The sequence below is a fragment of the Megalobrama amblycephala genome, linkage group LG5 (assembly GCF_018812025.1).
Source record: "Megalobrama amblycephala isolate DHTTF-2021 linkage group LG5, ASM1881202v1, whole genome shotgun sequence".
In the NCBI taxonomy this organism is placed as follows: domain Eukaryota; kingdom Metazoa; phylum Chordata; class Actinopteri; order Cypriniformes; family Xenocyprididae; genus Megalobrama; species Megalobrama amblycephala.
In genome coordinates this window covers 5,388,302-5,403,241 of record NC_063048.1, presented here as the reverse complement: position 1 = coordinate 5,403,241, position 14,940 = coordinate 5,388,302, and the positions used below count along the sequence as shown (strand labels likewise).

Here is a 14,940-nt window from a genome sequence, read left to right as displayed (position 1 = left end):
TATGTTGTGTGAACTGTGTGTAGAGGCCACATCCACAATGCAGCTAATATGGTTGAATTCCAACCCAATTCACTCATATTTGCCAAATGGAGTAATAAATTAGGAGATTCTCGCCCACATCTAAATGAGTTCCTTAAAATTATCAGTGGCCATAAAAACCAGCGACAGCTCTGGTTTTATGGACTGCATTTCATTAAGCATATGAACAGTTTGGCAGTGATGTTTCACTACTCTAATTTTTTTTTTTTTTTTATGTGCAATTTCTTTAAAATGAAATCAAGCCAAGGTTGTTTTATACAACTTAAAGGAAAAGTTGACCCCACAATGAATATTCTACCAGTCACTTTTATATTGTTCCAAACCTGTATGACTTTCTTTCTTCTGTAAGACACAAAAGAAATTAATTGCCCATACTATGGACATCAGTTGGCTCCAATGTTGTTTGGACACCAGCGTTCTTCAAAGTATCTTCTTTTGTGAAGAAAGTCAGTCATACAGGTTTGGAATTACATTTTTGGGTGAACTATTGTATCACTAAGACTGATGAAAAAGACAAGTGATTCTCAAATGCTACTAAATTAATTTAATCACTAATCCTTTTACAGCTTAACATTAACAACTAAAACCAAACACCACAGATACATAAATATATATATTACAGAGTTACAAATGTCAAGTCTGTATAATTAAATAAATTGTTCTCACAAGTAAAAAACAAACAAAAAAACAATGGAATTCAGCTACAGTATAAGGACCATGATGAGGTTATTTTCATAAAACTAAGAGGCTAATAATGCCCTTTAGAAATAGCACCATAATTATGATTGTCATTTTATACTATGATATAACATTTCTTTTACACAAGCACACAATATCTCATAGGTATACACTACCGTTCAAAAGTTTGGGGTCAGTACAATTTTTATGTTTTTCAAAGAAGTCCCTTATGCTCACCAAGTCTGTATGTATTGGATCAAAAATACAGTAAAAATAGTATTATCATAAAATATTATTACAATTTAAAATAACAGCTTTATGCTGATTTGCTGCTCAATAAACATTTTATTATTATCAATGTTTTGATGGTAAGTTCAAAAGAACAACATTTATTTGAAATAGCAATTTTTTTGCAACATTATAAATGTCACAATTTAAGCTTATATAATTGAACCTTGTAAATCTTTGGTTTATCTTTAACAGGAAAAACTGTGCAAATACATGCTACATATGGAAAAAGGCAGAAAGTTTGACCTTCATTAATCTTAATGCACTACAGGGCCCAATTACCATCCCTTCCATTAGGTCCCAAAAACCTCAAACACATAATAGCAGATGGTGCTTAGTTTGCTTGAGACATTCTGGAGTCTGATCCAGTAAAGTTAAGCATCGTCTGAACCAGCTCTGGCAAACCATAGTCGTGCTTCCAGCCCCAGTCACTGCGGGCACTGGCGTCATCCAAGATCATTGGCCAGCTGTCAGCTAGAAGCAATAACACAGAAACACAGATATCACACTGACCTGTGTTCAGTTTGGAAGAGCCTAAATGGCATTATCTGCTGAATGTTTTATTTAAATGCAAATTTACATGCATGATCAAAAAACACTTTAATTTTATCATAATATAAATTGCAGCATCACCTCTTTTCTCACAGTGCCTGAAATGGTTAGATCAAGGATTTGGTCTCTGTAAACCAGTGTTTCCCAACTCTGTTCCTGGAGGCACACCAACACTACACATTTTCCAACTCTTTCTAAATCAAACACACCTGATTTAACTCATCAGCTCATTAGTAGAGACTGCAAGACCAGAAATATGTGGGTCAGATAAGGGAGACTTCCAAAATGTTGGTGTGCCTCCAGGAACAGGGTTGGTAAACACTGCTCTAAACCCCTCCTTTTCTCCTTTCATGTTTGAGCGCAGTCAAGTAAATGTTGTTTGAGGGCAGCAATGAAGCCTGCATTATGCAAATTTGTTACAAATCTAAATGTAGGTTTATGTTGGAAGTAAGACTGAAATTACTGATGACTCATTTCAGGCAGTTCAGAATCGATTTTTTCTTTTAGGAGACAATAACTCTGTTTGTAGTGCACTTTGATCTTTGAAACATTGCAGACGTTTTCTATTCACAAACAGCTATATTGCACACTACATAAAAGTTAATATTAAAAACTAAAAAAAATGCAACCACAATTTATATTTGAGGATTTTAAATTAGATTTCGATTTTTAGTGAATAACGGTGAATATACTGATGTGTCAGACCCTTACCAATGGCCTGTCGACCTGGGTCAATCTTATATGTGACCTGCAGGTCTGGCAGGTGCCTCCTGATTTCTCGAATCAGCTCCTCTGGAGTGAAGCTCATGGCGCTGATGTTGTATGTGCGCATACTAAGTATCTCAGCAGGAGCTTCCAGAACCTCCAGTGTGGCTCTCAGACAGTCCTCAATGAACATCATGGGGAGTCTTGTGTCAGGCCTCAGATTGCACACAAATTTACTCGTTTTTACAGCATTGTGGAAGATCTGGACAGCATAGTCTGATAGAAGAGACAGAATAAATGGAGGTGAAGGTTTTACATTAGCCTTACATTAGCCTTATTAGAGCAGTGTTATTTTAGTATTATTCATATACTGTTGTACCATTTAAATAGGTATGAAACTGAAGTTGCAGTAGTTTTTTCTTTCTATTGTGACGTGTATCTGCGTGAAACGGCTTCTCCAACAAGAAAAATGTAGGGCAGGACTTTATTTTGTCTATTGGGAATCGATTGAATCACGGGATCATTGTAATTTGCTATGGTTGATCTCATATGAGTGACAGATTGTCCTGCCCTCACGCCAGTAAGCACATCGTCAGAGAAGAGCTGTCACTGCGAGAGGGAAGGGAAGTTATTTTGATTAAATATTACAAGGGTGTCACAGCATGTGGCTGAAACCAAAATGATTATCATGGAATAAAGAATATAACACAACCACATAAACTAAAGATGACACAGAACAATGAACAGAGGAAACCGAGGACTTAAATATACAGTGATAGGTTGACAAAGAATTGTCACTTGCACGTGCTACGAGGGGAATGACAACACAATATCACTGCAACACAATGGGTATTTTTCGGCTGTTTTTCCTTGCAGTTTTTAGCCTTTGCTCAAACAAAGCTGCTGTATGTCCTCCATTGTTGTTTACTGTCACTTTCTTCTTCACGTGAGAATGACGTCGATCACTACTTTCCGGCATACACCACGCCTATCAAGTAAGGGTACAGTTGGTGGTGGAAATGCAAGCTGGATCAGGGTTTGCTGTCCTGAATCATAATGTACTGTACTGAACTGAACCGTACCGCTCAGTGGAAATGAGTCATAAAGGAACTAAGTTGCAAAAATAACTCTTGCAACGTCTTGCAAAGTCTAATTGGGACAGGAAAAACTAAAACAAAACACAATGAAACTGAAGAGACTGAGATTGTTACAGTAGCTCCCCCTCCCGGATTGTGTGTCTCCTGCCAAATAAGAGTCCAACTGGGGAGGGGGGAAGGGGCCTTTGGAAGAAGGACAAGGGCTGGCAATGGAGGTGGAGACCCAGGTGGAGCTGAATAGCCAATGAGACCAATGACACCAATAGATCTGGAGGCCAAGGCCAAGCCAGAGTGCCAGAGGACTGAGGCGGAGGGACTAAGGACTAAGGTAAAGCCAGAGGGAAGGCGGAGCCCAACGTAGTCAATGGAGTGGAGGGACGACGCACAGCTGAAGGCCTGGAAGTCTGTGGCGCAGGCAGAGCGACAACTGATCAAGGTAGAGACAGAGGGACGAGGAAGCCCAGTGGAGCTGCAACAACAATGGCCCCAGGTGGAGCCAAGGGAGGGAGGAGCCAGGGTGGAGCCAACTGGTCGACGAGCTTAGGTGGAGTGACAAGCTCGGCTGGAGGTGGAGCCAGGAGATCCCCTTGCCAAGGTGAAACTGGAGATCATACGACCCGAGGCAGATCCATGCAGCAGAATAGAGTCAACAGTGGGGGAGCTGAGGGACTGAAAGGAGCCAGTGGAGGCAGGGCCAAAGGACTGGCTAGTTTTGGTAGAGGAGGTGGGAGAGGGATGCTGGGTGGTTCCATTGGAGACGCAGGAGACTTGGAGCTGGAGGATATTTTTATTTTAGTTTTAGTAATTTTAATACGTTAGTAGTAATTACTTTATTTCAGTTAAGCTCTGTTTCCACCGCAGGAACTTTCCCCAGGAACTAAGGACTTTGGTGTGGTACTCGGTGTGTTTCGTTTGCAGGAACCAGAGTCTAAATGAAGTTCCGGGTAAAAATTTTCACGAGGTAGTACTTTTTCACGAGGTAGTACTTTTTCAAAGTTCAGGAACTTTCGGGGGTATGACTAGGGTGCTGAACATGCTAATTGGTTGAGTTCACTGAGCATTTTGATTGGTTGACTCCACGTAGCATTTTATTTCAACCACCATTTTTAGAAGTCACAGTGCAAATGTTGCAGTGTGTGCAGTAAGAGTTGTTTGCTATTCAAATCAACAATTGAGTTTCAAAAATATGACCAATGGACGTATGATGAGGTTAAGGCTTTATTAAGCTTATATGTGGAGGACAAAATTGGACAGACTGGAACTGGAAAGTCACGCGCAGTCCTACATCACCGGACTAATTTGCTTAATCTTCACGGTACTTTACACCACGATGAAAATGCAGACAGCAACAGGTCTGGGGGAAAATGTTCCTGGGACAAACTGTTCCAAGAAATTTTGGTGGAAACGTGGCTTTAGTTGCCAAGGCATTTCTAATTTTCTAATTTTTATTTTAAGTTTAAGTTTTTCATCTAACATTTTCTATTTTATTTAAACTTTATTTCAATTAACATATACACTTTTTAATAGTGTTAGTTTACAACAACAACACTGTTTCAGAGGAGATATGCTCACCTGTAGTTCCTCCACCAGGTTGAGAGTCTGCAGAAATGATTCCTGGGTATCTGAGACAGCGGAAGTCAAGACCAAACCTGTGATGGTAATACTTGAAAATACAATAGAGGAAATGTGATTTGAATAATGCATCACAGAGCGTGAAAAAAATCTAAGCAAAATATGCATGAAATTAATATGCGTTAAGACCTCATGAAATGGCTGTCGATATATATATTTCCTATTGCCTAAGCTTATACTATTTATTTTCTCATTCTCTTTTAATATCATGCTAAATGTTTCACAAAATGTTTAGGATTATGTGTTCTCAAAAGTGTACTGACCTCTCCCATTAGCTCAGCGTGAACCTTGGACACTCCGTAAATGGTTCGTGGTCGTTGGATGCACAGATCAGGGGTGGGGTTACGAGGGGAGGAGGAGCCAAAGGCTCCAATAGTACTGGGGATGAAAAGACGGAGCCCATGTTCGACGGCAATGTCAAGAACGTTGTGCAACCCTAAAGATGAGGAAGTTGGAAAAGAAACCTCTATGTATCTTACCACTGAAAAGTGATTGAAGATGAAAATGATACAAATGAAACAAATGCCAAACCCCTCTGTGACTAACCAGTGATGTTGACGTCACGAGCGAGGGACACATTGGCCTCTCCGACTGCACTCAGAAGGGCGCTGTAGTGTATCAACCAAGTGATGCGGTTGTTTACAACAATCTCACGCAAGTTTTTGTAGTCCAAAATGTCGGAATATATAAAGGGACCTGAAGTCAAAATTTACAATTTAAAAGCCTAAAATCAATATAAATAAGTAAAAAAGAAAGAATTGATGCTGCCCACCATAAGTAAATATAACTCACCGCTTTGGTAAACATGATTTGGGGGTTTCCTGATATCAGACAGAATTACATTATATTTTCCAAACTGCATCCTGTAACAAAAGATAAACAAACATCTCATATTTAACTATTTACTACCAAAATTAAAGAGTGCATTAAACAATGGGTGCTTCTCATTTTTTATTTGTGCATCCTCGTTTCATTTCTTCGCTTCTTTTCCTTGTGTCTCAGCTCCACCCCCTTAGGGTGGGAGGTGAAGGATACACCTGTGAAAGCAATCTGGTCGAATGCGTTTTCAACAACCTCTGGAAGTGGTCGAAAGTGGACAAGCTCAAAACGTTTTAGACCTGTTTACACCTGTATTTAGTGTCAGCCACTTGTGATCCGAGTGACCAAAACACATCTTAATAATACCAGGTGGAAATAGGACTTTTGAATATTGCGAAGCACCCAAGATTTTGTCTGGAATACCATGAATAAAAAATTTCTACCTGAAAGATATTACTGAAATAAGGTGTGCTGAAATCGATCTTATTAGACAACCCTGGACAGCAAATAAAGAGTTATTGGACTTTTTTAGCCAGTCAGAAACACTGGGTGCTTCTCAATATCACTCCTCGTCTCCTCGCTCCTCCGTCCTCCATCCTATGACCCGGAAAACGATCGAGCTCAGCCATCTTGAAGGATATCTCAATTCTCGAATTGCACCGCGAGGAGGCAAGGATCGAGGAGTGAGGAGGCTTCCCGAGGAGTCATGAGCGAGGATACACAGGTGCATCCTTTGCGGAAGTCTTTCTCATCGAGAAACGTGACGCACGTATAAATTCTCCTCCCCCTTCATATCTGTCACAATAATATAAATGTATGCTTTACTTTTACAGTTTAAATAAACTTTATACCTCATATATTTCAATGGGGCATCTTGCTTTATTAATATTTATTATATTTTTTTAAAATAACCAAACTTTATTAACATATGGATAGGTCCCTGAAGTGCAGCTGATGACGCTTTGAAGTGACGCTAAAGGGAGTGAGGATATATCATTTCACTTGATTCAATTCCTACGTCCTCGCATCTTTTCCTTGCGTCCTTCCCTCGCATCCTGAAGAGGTGGAGCTAAGACGCGAGGAAAGGAAGCAAGGAAAGGAAACGAGGATGCACAAATAAGAATTGAGAAGCACCCACTCTCTGCCTGTCAGCCTTTTACATGTCAAGGTTTGCTGACATCGGGTTGGCTAATATGTCTTGGGGGCGGGGTTTCAGAAGGTGGGGTGTTCTAAATTCTGGAATTCACCACACAAAATGTAAAATCTGAACATATTTTAAAACACTAGGCATCATACTCTTGCAAACTTTGAAAATTATTAGAGATAAAAACTGGGCATCACACACTACCAGACGTTGACGTCATTCCAAACACAACAAACTCCGACAGATACATGATGCGCCTCATTACATAACGAATAAAAACAATTTGTTCTAAAATCAGCTCAAAATATCAAAAATGTTTGATCTCCAAGTGGATGGAATCACAGTCTAAAGGTTTTTTTAAAATCTTTTTTACAAACTGTTCCCATCAAACACTACAAGATTTTCTATGAAATCTGTCTACTCTGACTGATCAAACCCTGTAGACTTTTGGCAACATTCAGTCTAGGGCTGTCACTAACAATTAGCAATGAGGCAATAATAATTGGTTCAAATAAAGCATCAAAATCAAGTAATCAGATGTTTTTTTTAATTGAACAACACTTAAAATGCATAATGTAATATTCATAACATAAACAATCAACTTGTGTACATTATATATTATAACAAATGCCTGAAGAGGGCGCCAATGGCCTGATGATTGTTGTTGTTACACTTTACAGCATGATCAAATCCTTGTTTAATATTGGCCAAACATCATTTATTTCAAATGTCAAATAATTCAAACTTTTATTTTGAAATCGTGATGAACAACAATTCGCATATTTATTTGTATTAAACTGAGCTGCTGAGATGTGCTCCACCCATGTAAATGCAACCCTTCGCTATGAAATACAAAGCAAATCAGAATTTCTAAGCGTTCCCAAATGCACGTTATTGGAAACCCAAAAAAACAGCACATGTAGAGACTGAGTTCATGTGGAGCAGCATTTACTGTGAATGGAGCCGCTCTGAGATGCAGGAAGAAACACATATGCTGCACGCTGCACACATGTAAATATATTTATTTAACTGAATGGCAGCCTTTGTGATTTCACAATAGCGCTCTGCTATATTTTGATTTTTAAATGGTTTATTATATCGTGCAGCCAGAGAAAACGGTCTAAATGCGTTTCATGGATTCTCATCCATGGAATGAGCCACTTCCAGTATTTTGCCAGTTAATCAAGGATAATCGTGACAGCCCTAGTTCAGTCTCACCTGAGCAGTTTGGCTAGACCCACTCCCAGCTGACCCAGACCCCCTGAAAAGAAAAACAGAGAGAAAATATGATTAAAATCATTATCATCAGTCATGTGTTTCCATGGAGACTACATTTCATGCTTCAGAATGTGGTAACCAGGGAAACATGACATCTAAAGGTTTATATAACATCCATTTAGGCCTCAAAGCTTGCACACACACACACACACACACACAATCTTTAAAAAACTAACATTACACAATAAATGGTCTAGCCACTTGTCTCCTGCACTCATACCGGTAATGAGAACTTTGGGATGATCCGATCCAGAGGACACTGAGTGAAAACTGTCATTGGATGTGACTTGGCCCGGAGAGAAACTGACACTGCGAGCTACAACAGTGTGAGGCTGAAAGCCACAGACTGGAGCCAGGAGAACCCGCTGCGCCGCCCCACTCAGAGCTCTTACACAGAACCGCATCTTCTACTCACTGCCAACACACATAACAAAGTGTTGAATAAAGCACAGCATTATACACAGAAATGCACATCCGAAAGAGTCTGTCTTACAAAGGAGTCACATAATCAGTGTCACTCATTTACTTATTTTTTATTTAAAATATCAGAATCTGAAACATTTCCTTCTTTTACATTTTATAAAAGCATTTAACCCTCTGTGGGACAAATTATGAAATTACACTTAGAAAAGAATAATGACTTTATATTTTAGATATATTTAAGGAATAAATTTTCTACATCTGACCTTTGACCATTTTCTTAGGGTTTCGTCATTTAACTGACATTGTCCTATTAGGGTAAATTATATTTGGAAATTTGGCAAAACTGCACACACATTGAAATGCATTTTGAAAAGTAGTGTAAAGGTCTTTCAAAAAAAACATTAAAAAGCTTTATTAACATTCCATTTCAGTTTCATTTGGAACTCGCATGTGAAAATGTCAAAAATTCGACACAAATTCAGATGCAACTTCACTGCCTGGAAAATAGTCAAACCATATCTTAGTGTATAAAAAAAAAACATCAAAACAATCATTAACATTGTTTCTTTCTTGGAATTCCAAATCAATGATTGTAGTACAAGTGAAAATCAACAAGACTCTTCTTTTTCAGTGAACCCCACTCTTTCCACACGTAACTCGATCTTGACTTGTTTAGTCATCATTTTTGGAGCATCCCTGATTGTCAGTGAAGTGAGGCCAATAGGCAGTGGCATCTTTCCTGACCTCTGGTTGAAGTATGGATCAGGATCATTATCCTATCTTGCATAGGATAATGTATCCAAATACTTCATCTCTGCCATCATCACCACTGAAATGCGATCGTACCAGTTGCAATGCCCTAAGGATGCCCCTGACTGCTTCTGTTCTCCTTGATCTTCAACTTCTTCCTTTTTTACTATGACGTTATTTTCTGATGCACTGCCGTCACTATCATCAATACTTTCTGGATAAGGTACAGCTTTTTCACTCTGTTTTCTATAAAACTTGCAGGCAAAAAAGGCTATTATACTGCCTGCCAGCAATGAACAATAGTGCATCTATACAGAAAAAATAAAAAGAAATCTATCCCCTAATGGGACTTTGTCATTTATGCATAACACAAATTTTATTGGTGTTTGAGTTATTGAATTGAATTACAAATTATTGAATAACAAAATGTGCATTAAAAATTGCCAAAAACTTTAGAAAACACATTTGGATGTACAATTTTTTTTTTTGTTTTAATTGAATTTATATGCATTTATTAGTTTAAAATGAACTCACAATGGAGCCTTGACAGCATGTGACCGAACATGTGCTCATGTCTCCTTCAGGTCCTTCTTGCCAAAAATGTCAAGCACATGGCACATAGATTTTATTTTATTTTATTTTATTTTATTTATTTATTTATTTTTTGTCATATGATAATATAAAATTTGTTTTGGTTGGTTTGTTTGTTTGTTGTTGTTTTTTTTTTGGTTGAATATTATTATTGTATTTTAAATGCAATTTACTCTGCATTATTTATACATGACAAAACACCTTAGAGAATAACAAATTCTTTGCATTCCTAAGGATAATTTTACATCTGCATTATATGCATCCTAAATACATATAATTAAATAATACAGAGGAACAGGCAAGTATTGGAACAGTATTTATCTTAGATAGTCATTTTTTAAATATGTAATAATTAATATTTTCATAGTTTAAGATTGAAAGTCTGGGTCTGGGACAAGAGTAAAACATTAAAATCCTTACATACAAGAAATTTAAATATTTTAAGAAATAAATAAGACATGGAAAAAGTTTCCAAGAGTTTTAATGTGACCTTCATACAACAAAGAAAAGAAAAACTAAAACCTTTTAGTTTTAATAAAATTCAACCCCTTGTGCATAAAAGCGCCTGTGGCTGAAGAAACACCCCGGTGCTGCCACCTTCTGGTGAGTGCTATAACAGTCTCACAAAAACCATGACCAAAGTCAAATCCATTTTATTACTAGCTACAGTACCATACGGTTTAGTTCAAAAACGTAACTGATCACCACTTCAAAAGTTCACATTATTTCCTTTCGTGGTCTAAAAAATAATCTTAAATAACTTATTTTTAAAAGAAACATTTAAACTACATTAAACTGAACTCAGTTGCATGAAGGTACCAGTGAGTCTTTTGGTCACAGCAACTTGATTGTTGAAGGCTGTCAAACAAGATCTTCACCGTGGAAATGATTTAAATCCATGAACAGATTCTTCTTTATTTTAGTTGAAATCCGATGGCTCCGTGAGGCCTCTATAGGGAGCAAAATTTCTAAAAAATATATTTAAGTCGGTTCATGTGAGTACAGTGGTTCAATATTAATATTATAAAGCAACGAGAATATTTTTGGTGCGCCAAAAAACAAAATAACGACTTATTTAGTGATGGCCAATTTCAAAACACTGCTTCAGGAAGATTCGGAGCACAAATGAATCAGTGTATCGAATCATGATTGAGATCGCGTGTCAAACCGCCAACGGCTGAAATCACGTGACTTTGGCGCTCCGAACAGCAAATTCGATACACTGATTCATATGTGCTCCGATGCTTCCTGAAACAGTGTTTTGAAATCGACCATCACTAAATAAGTCGTTATTTTGTTTTTTGTTTTTGGCGCTCCAAAAATATTCTTGTCGCTTAATAATATTAATATTGAACCACTGTACTCACATGAACCGATTTAAATATGTTTTTAGTACCTCTATGGATCTTGAGAGAGGACGTGTCATTACTCCCTATGGAGGCCTCACTGAGCCATCGGATTTCAGTTTAAAATTCTTAATTTGTGTTACGAAGATGAACGAAGGTCTTACGGGTGTGGAACGGCATGAGGGTAAGTAATAAATGACAGAATTTTCATTTTTGGGTGAACTAACCCTTTAATTACACTTAGCGTAGTAGTGCCTCATATCACACTATAGTGTGTCTCCTTACACTAGTGCATTCTGCGACTAAACGTGCCTCATCACAAACTGGGAGGAGACTGGCAGTCTCTATTTACCAATCAACACCAGCTATTATCACAAAAGCTTCTGTTGTAACAACACGCAGCCGGTGATAATGGACACATTTCACCTTTGGTTTCTAAATGTATCGCTTTCTGATTCTTAAATTGTTACGATGTCTCAGTTCGGCGGGACGATCAAAGATCCGGGTGCACTACATTTACGCGTGATACAATAAAACACATTCATTCCTCCAGTAAATCACGACATTCATTCGTATTAAAAAAGTGATGAAAACATCGATAAGAGAAACTTTGATTTACTCACCTTTTATACCACTGCCCTAATCCTCTAGAATAAAGGGGAAAGAAACGGGTAAGGGAACCGGTTTGCTCCTAAAACTACATCAGAGTCTAACAGGATCAGGTGTAAATGTTTATCACTGCACAGACACCTTCGTCCACCATCAGTATTGCATCAGCTACAGGTCTCAGACAGTCTCTCGTGGAGAGTGTCACGGTGAGCCGGTGTCTGCTGTGATTGGTCAGTCCAGCCGAGAGACACCCACTTCACACTGCATGCATTCTAAGATCACATTACCAGTTTATCTTAGCTTTATAATTACAGTGGACCTAAAACTTTTAAAGCCACACACAAATGTCAAATTAAAAGTTAAAGTTAAAAAGAATAAAAACAAGTATAAAAACGAGTGATATTTATTTTATAGAAAGATTGTGCAAAGATACTTTTCACTTGATTTTATATATCATTTAGCCCAGTGGTTCCCAAACTTTTTAGCTTGGAGTACCCCCTGAAGGGATTACCATCCCTCTGCGTACCCCCTCTCTTCCACTTCGACTGCAGTCACACCTTTACCACAAAGGTACAATATTTGCCCCCTAAATTGATTTTCCAGTGCATATTTTTACCTTTGTGAATTGTGTTTTATGTTGAATATGTTTCAAATAAAAATGTTCAATAGAGAAATATGCAATGTTGGTAAAATTAAGTAAAACTTTTAAATATTAAACTAAAACCGCCAGCAGGTGGCACCAAGTCACTGTTTTTATGAGTGAGTCATCGAGTCATTCATTCAGTAACAAAGCAAGTGGCTGTGAATGAATCATTGAATCATTGACTCTCACGATCCGTTCAAAGCCGCAGAATTGTTCGCGAAACACAGATGTGTGTTGTAGTTCTGCTGGTTTTCGTTAGAACTATTATTTAATTGCAAAATAGAGTAAATATGACAGTAGCTACTGTGTTTAAAATGTACGTTTTGTTTTTTGACCTGTTGTATAATAATGTCACGTTTGCAGTCGTGTGGATATTTGGGAACAATTGCATTCTTGCTCGTTATCATCATTAAATACAAGAACTCACACAAGGTATGTTTTTGTATCGGAGAAAGTTTGAGTCTTAAATCGAAATTAATCCATTATCTGTGTCTGTATTTGTTCTTCATGCGAGTAAGTGCTAAATTCCCCACTTTTACAAAGGTGCATTGTCGAGAACGACAGTAATTTAGCGCGATTTAAGGCAGCGTGCAGTCTACGCAGTCTATCATATGCATGCCATGCTGCTTGTGTGGATACAGTTATTTTTGACTGCAAATGATGAGGTAATCTGATTAAATGTACTAGATTTACGACATTTTGGCAGTTAGAAATATATGCTCGATTTTAATATTATTTTAAGGTAGAATTAAATGAACTACTCATTTTGTTCATGTATCCCCTTTTGTCACGTCACGTACCCCCAGGGGTACGCGTACCCTAGTTTGGGAACCACTGATTTAGCCTAATATATTCATAATTTATTTTAATTAGCTCATTAGTTCCATATTTTGAAAAACATATTGTCAGGATGATCAAATGCAACACTTGATTTCTGACAAAACAGAACATGTAGCCTTTTTTGGCTCTATTTACTGTATATCAAAGTCCTTTTAAGGCAAGTCATTTCACTCGGTGGCCATCTTTGAAACGCCTCTCAGGCAGCTATTTCAGTCATGCAAGTGCAGCTATAGGAATAGGGAAGCATCAAGTTCTCCAAATCTGTTCACCAAGCTGACGATTACATTTCATATTTGAAATCGCCAATGAAATCTGACAACAACTGTATCATAAATTTAATTTCTAAATGCTAAATTCATGTAGAAAAAAAGAGTTTATATTTTGCAACTCAGATATTTTTTCTCAGAATTGCAAGTTCATATCTTGCAATTCTGACTTAACATGCAATTGTGATATAAAGTCAGAATTGTTCTGACGTAGTACACAGAAGCCTGCACTGTCTATACAGCGTCAACAGACTGACAGTGGATAGATGAAATTGTTGAATAAAGTTGTTATTTTTGTTTTGTTTTTGTGCACAAAAATGATTCTCGTAGCTTCATAACATTAAGGTTGAACCACTGTAGTCACTTTGACTATTTTAACGGTGTCTTTACTACTTCTCTGGACCTTGAATGTGGTAATTATGTTGCTTTCTATGGGAGATTTAAAAAAAAAAAAACAACAACTCAGATTTCATCAAAAATATCTTATGCTGCCTTCATGTCCTCTCGGAATTATCGTAAATACGAGTTTCCTAGGTAAAAATTGCACATGAACGCCCTCCCATTTCGAAACTTAAATGCAATGAGCTCGTAATCACGACTTCAGAAGTGATAGCTTCTGATAGCACATGAAGACAGCATAAATTGACCATATGCACAGTTATATGCTGGTTGCCGTTAAGCCAGTTTGGGCATTTCTGGTTATTCTGTACACGCTCTACATTGACACAAAACCATCAATGGTTGACTTTTTAATGTTGTATTTATATTATAATGCAGTTATCACACCTTCCTAATTTGCCAGTAAGCTAGTTTTATTGATTACAATAAAGACAAAGCTAATGGGAATGTTTGAATAAGAAACGCTTTGTCTGTAATTGACTATATGCATGGAGCGTTCTTTAGAACTTCCACAATAAGCCAGCTGGAAAAGTTCCAGTTGCTGGTGTGTTGAGCATCAATAGTGTAATACTTAGTTTATCATCAGAATATAGTCACTTAAATGGTCAGGCATAGCATTAATTTAGTTATTCAAACATAACGACGACATCAAAAAATAAATAAATAAAGACGTACCTTAGTGTTCCTCCTCACTAAATTCAAATTCGACCATCAGTTTTCACACTTTCGTGTGAAAAAAGGCGTCAAAAATTAAATATTTGCTGTGGTTACAAAGGGAAAGCGTGGTGCTCGCATTCTGTGTAATTCATTCATAAGAAAAGTTATTGTTTTTCATGAGATT

General features: G+C 37.5%; 1 protein-coding gene across 1 annotated transcript; it reads right to left on the bottom strand.

Annotated features, from left to right (window-relative positions):
• Window positions 1–568: 568 nt before the first annotated feature.
• LOC125268316 (L-threonine 3-dehydrogenase, mitochondrial-like) lies at window positions 569–12,222 on the bottom strand. The gene is made up of 9 exons (XM_048190400.1): window positions 11,966–12,222; window positions 8,453–8,646; window positions 8,173–8,215; window positions 5,784–5,854; window positions 5,538–5,687; window positions 5,255–5,427; window positions 4,932–5,022; window positions 2,269–2,538; window positions 569–1,479 (listed from the first exon to the last, which is right to left on the bottom strand). Exons 2-9 carry the CDS (start codon window positions 8,634–8,636, stop codon window positions 1,340–1,342), a joined length of 1,122 nt encoding a protein of 373 aa, XP_048046357.1. The 5' UTR covers window positions 8,637–8,646; window positions 11,966–12,222; the 3' UTR covers window positions 569–1,339.
• Between the last annotated feature and the right edge of the window lie 2,718 nt (window positions 12,223–14,940).

What these genes read in the sequence shown, in the direction of transcription:
- LOC125268316 (XM_048190400.1), bottom strand. Translation starts at nt 8,636, where the DNA reads ATGCGGTTCTGTGTAAGAGCTCTGAGTGGGGCGGCGCAGCGGGTTCTC. An exon ending in AAATCATGTTTACCAAAGCG is followed by an intron (nt 5,688 to 5,783) that starts GTGAGTTATATT and finishes TTTTGACTTCAG; the next exon opens with GTCCCTTTATATATTCCGAC. An exon ending in CCCAGGTCGACAGGCCATTG is followed by an intron (nt 1,480 to 2,268) that starts GTAAGGGTCTGA and finishes TATTGCTTCTAG; the next exon opens with CTGACAGCTGGCCAATGATC.